General features: G+C 44.5%; 1 protein-coding gene across 1 annotated transcript in view; it reads right to left on the reverse strand.

The window, feature by feature from the left end:
• HECTD4 (HECT domain containing E3 ubiquitin protein ligase 4) overlaps positions 1-3794 on the reverse strand; it is a 142193-nt gene that overhangs the window by 73155 nt on the left and 65244 nt on the right. The window contains exon 39 of the mRNA XM_015567364.1: positions 1582-1784. Within this exon, the coding sequence (XP_015422850.1) occupies positions 1582-1784 (203 nt within the window). The remainder of the gene's footprint in view (positions 1-1581; positions 1785-3794) is intronic.

Genomic DNA, 3794 nt, shown 5'->3' on the forward strand with positions numbered 1-3794 from the left:
ATTTGCCTTAGGTAGTTGAACTGGAAACACACAACCTCAAAACAGGGGAGAAACAAACACTGTATCAATAAAACCCCTAAAATAAAGCAAACATTTATCTGAAAGAAAACCGTCAGAGCATACTCCCCACATCTCACACCCAACTACCTTTAGGACATGGTACATAGAGTCACTTGAAGAATGACCATGGGAAAGGGGAACTAATCACAGATCTCTAGCTGCATTGGTCATGATGCATTACTAAAAGAACACTCAGCGAGTGTAAATCACACAGAGGCCACCGTAAGACTTAGCAAGTACCTTCATAAATGCAATAAACAAGGCTGCACGATGTCCTAATGTTGGCACCACTCAAACACAAGCAAGAAGGAGAATCAAGGGGTGCCATTCTTTCCCTGAGAACTGTGTCCTGTTTTCTGCAAGATTAGAACTGGTGAACAGAGCTGAAACTACTAAATCAAAGCAAATTTGAGGGGGGAAACAGGGAACAAGTATAACTGGCCAATACAGGAAATCTCGCTTTCCTAAAAATGTCCCTTGCTAGGCATAATTCAAAAAGAACCCTAGTTTCCTTCCTCAGTTCAGCAGCAACACCGCACTGACCTTTTCTGCCGTTGTGGTCCATATCTGAGCGGCATTTGATTCAGGTGCCATTAGCAAGCTATGCAGCAGGGCGATCACTTCCGCAGCCATGCTGTTTGCCACATGCCCACTGATGAAGGGTCGGACGGGGTCGGTCCTGCAAGTGCCAATAGGGAACACTGTCAGTGCCCAGTGCCATGGTTAAGAATGTCAAGAAGTGGCTTTTAGTGTTGGTGTCAGAATTCACTGACTGAGAAGAAGCTAAGTTATCATTAGGAAGAAGTCTTTTTGGTAACTAAGACTCTTCTGAAACGATGAACCTCCAATTTTGATGGTGCAAGCCGTAGGATCTTAGGATCGAGGAGACCGACTGTACCTGTACTGCTCACAAGCATGGAACACCTGGCAAATGCATTCACCCACTCCTCTCCCAGAAAGAAGCTCATGTGCACAGCAGGGATGGTGGGAAGGATTGTTTGGAAGAAGTAAAGGCAGCAAGGCCAGAGTTCACTAACACTCAAAAAACTGTAGCTGGTGTTAGTGGTTTTGGCCTTTCTCAGAACAACAAACCTCTGAAAAAATAAATGTGCCCTGGCTGCTAAGGCTCAGTTGGTCGAGCATCATCCTGTGCACTGAAAGGTCGCCGGTTCAATTCCCGGTCAGGGCACATACCCAGGTTTCGGATTCAACCCTAGGTCAGGGTGAGTATGGGAGTCAGCCGATTGATGTTTCTCTCTCTCTCCCCACATCCCTTCCTCTCTCTCTAAAATAAGTAAAAACATTTTAAAACAACAACAACAAGCCTCTGGTTATAGGTGTCCTCTCAGCCAGGAGTGCCTCCCTGTTTGTCCATCACAACCTCAGCTGGGTATTTTAAGCCCCTAGTCTCCATTTCCAGCCGGTCAATGGGTGATATAAAATTAAAACCCTAAAAACAAACCCATCACAAAGTAAATGTGAAAAGAGAGTGGACAGGCTCGACCCTAGGGAAGGACTTACCTCGCAAGCTCAGAGTTCCTCTCTCGGCAAATGGAGGTCTGGGCAGTTTTCTTTTTGTCACCTGTGGACAGTCCACTCACAGTCTCTGGGTTGATCGATTCGACAGGTGGCCCAACACTGACGATGAGGCCTGACTGTGCCCACTTGGTTGCTTTCCGGAGAGCAGCTGCGGCCTCCTCTGTGACCACCTCGCAGCAGCCACCCTGCAGGGCATTGGAAGATGCTCTCGAGATCCATGTCATTCCTCTCATCACTAACCTCTGTGAAATCCGTGTCCCCAACTACCAAACCAACCCACACTCGTTTTCAAAACTTCACATATTAACATTGTGCAGAGGAAGGGAAATCCCCCAAAACATCCTGTGTCCTCACCTAGACAGAGAAAACTGTTAGTCTTCTAGATGTTTTCCATGCACATTCTCACTTACATTATCATGGATCACTCTACATGCAGTTTTTCCATTTATTTCTATCAGTTATCAAAACATCCTGAATATGTTACTGTATTGGTATAAAGAGTTATCTGACTCTTTTTGAGAGTTGTACTGTATTTTATCATATAAATATAACAATTTTTAAAATTTCTATAATTTAAAGCAGTGGTTGTCAACCAGTGGTCTGGGGACCACTGGTGGTCCATGAAGTCTGAGAGGTTGGCGACCGCTGATTTAAAGAATTGAGGTACAGCCCTAACCAGTTTGGCTCAGTGGATAGAGTGTCGCCTGCGGACTGAAGGGGCCCAGGTTCGATTCCAGTCAAGGGCATGTACCTTGGTTGCAGGCACATCCCCAGTAGGGGGTGTGCAAGAGGCAGCTGATCAATGTTTCTCTCTCATCGATGTTTCTAACTCTCTATCCCTCTCCCTTCCTCTCTGTAAAAAAAAAATCAATAAAATATTTTAAAAATTTAAAGAATTGAGGTATAATTGACATATAACAATTTCTTCAACCAATCCCGTATGTATGTGTACACAGATCCTATTTGTTATTTACAAACAGAACTGTGAAGAGCATGGTTTTCTCTGGATACTGAAAAATGCCTTTGTATCCTCACCTTAACAATACTGGGCATTATCCAACTTTCTTAACTTTCCCATCTGCCAGGCGAAAATGACACATTACTGTTTTTATTCCTTTCTTTTATTAATATACTAGACTAGAGGCCCGGTGCATGACATTTGTGCACTAGGGGGTGTGGGGGTCCCTCAGCCCAACCTGCACCCTCTCCAATCCGGGAGTTTCTGTTTTTGCAATCATATGAGCGAACTGTCTGTGACCCCAACTCAGTTTGGTTTGTTGCTCACAGAATAATAGAGGCATTTTTTCTTTCTTTGTTTCATTGGTGGAGATTTCCTAGGAGTTTTAGGATATCTTCTCTTTAATTTTTCATAGACACTCTGATTTTACTTATGTCTCTCACCTTTGCTTTCCCTCCATCCCCCACCATAATAGTAACTTGCTCTAGGCTCACTTTGCTCTAGTGCAGTGGTTCTCAACCTTCCTAATGCCGTGACCCTTTAATACAGTTCCTCATGTTGTGGTGACCCCCAACCATAAAATTATTTTCGTTGCTACTTCATAACTGTAATTTTGCTACTGTTATGAATTGTAATGTAAATATCTGATATGCAGGATGTGTTTTCATTGTTACAAATTCTACATAATTAAAGCATAATGATTAATCACAAAAACAATATGTAATTATATATGTGTTTTCCGATGGTCTTAGGTGACCCCTGTGAAAGGGTTGTTTGACACCCAAAGGGGTCGCGACCCACAGGTTGAGAACCACTGCTCTAGTGTCTAGGAGACCTGTTTGCCATCAGAACTATGATTCCCAGCATTCCTGGTGCTCTCTGCAATCTGGGCTTATGCTTCTGGGGCTGCCACCAGAACTACTATCCCCAGAATTCCTGGTGCTCCCCGTGCTCCTAGTTTTCCCTTCCTGCTCTGTTTCCACCCCATGGCCTCCCACTCAGGCAAGTCCTCCAAGCACCAGTTCTCCCTCTCTGCTCTTTGCCTGGTGGCTTGGGGGGAGTGACTGAGGGAGCCATGTCCCCCCAAGCCGCCGGATCTCCAGCTCTGCTCTCCACCTGGCGCCTGTGTATGCAAATTAACCTGCTATCTTTGTTAAGTTAATTTGCATACTCACTCCTGATTGGCTGGTGAGCGTAGCAGAGGGACAGTCAATTTACACATTTTTCTTTTATTATA

This window comes from Myotis davidii, unplaced genomic scaffold (genome assembly GCF_000327345.1).
Source record: "Myotis davidii unplaced genomic scaffold, ASM32734v1 scaffold223, whole genome shotgun sequence".
NCBI classification, from domain to species: domain Eukaryota; kingdom Metazoa; phylum Chordata; class Mammalia; order Chiroptera; family Vespertilionidae; genus Myotis; species Myotis davidii.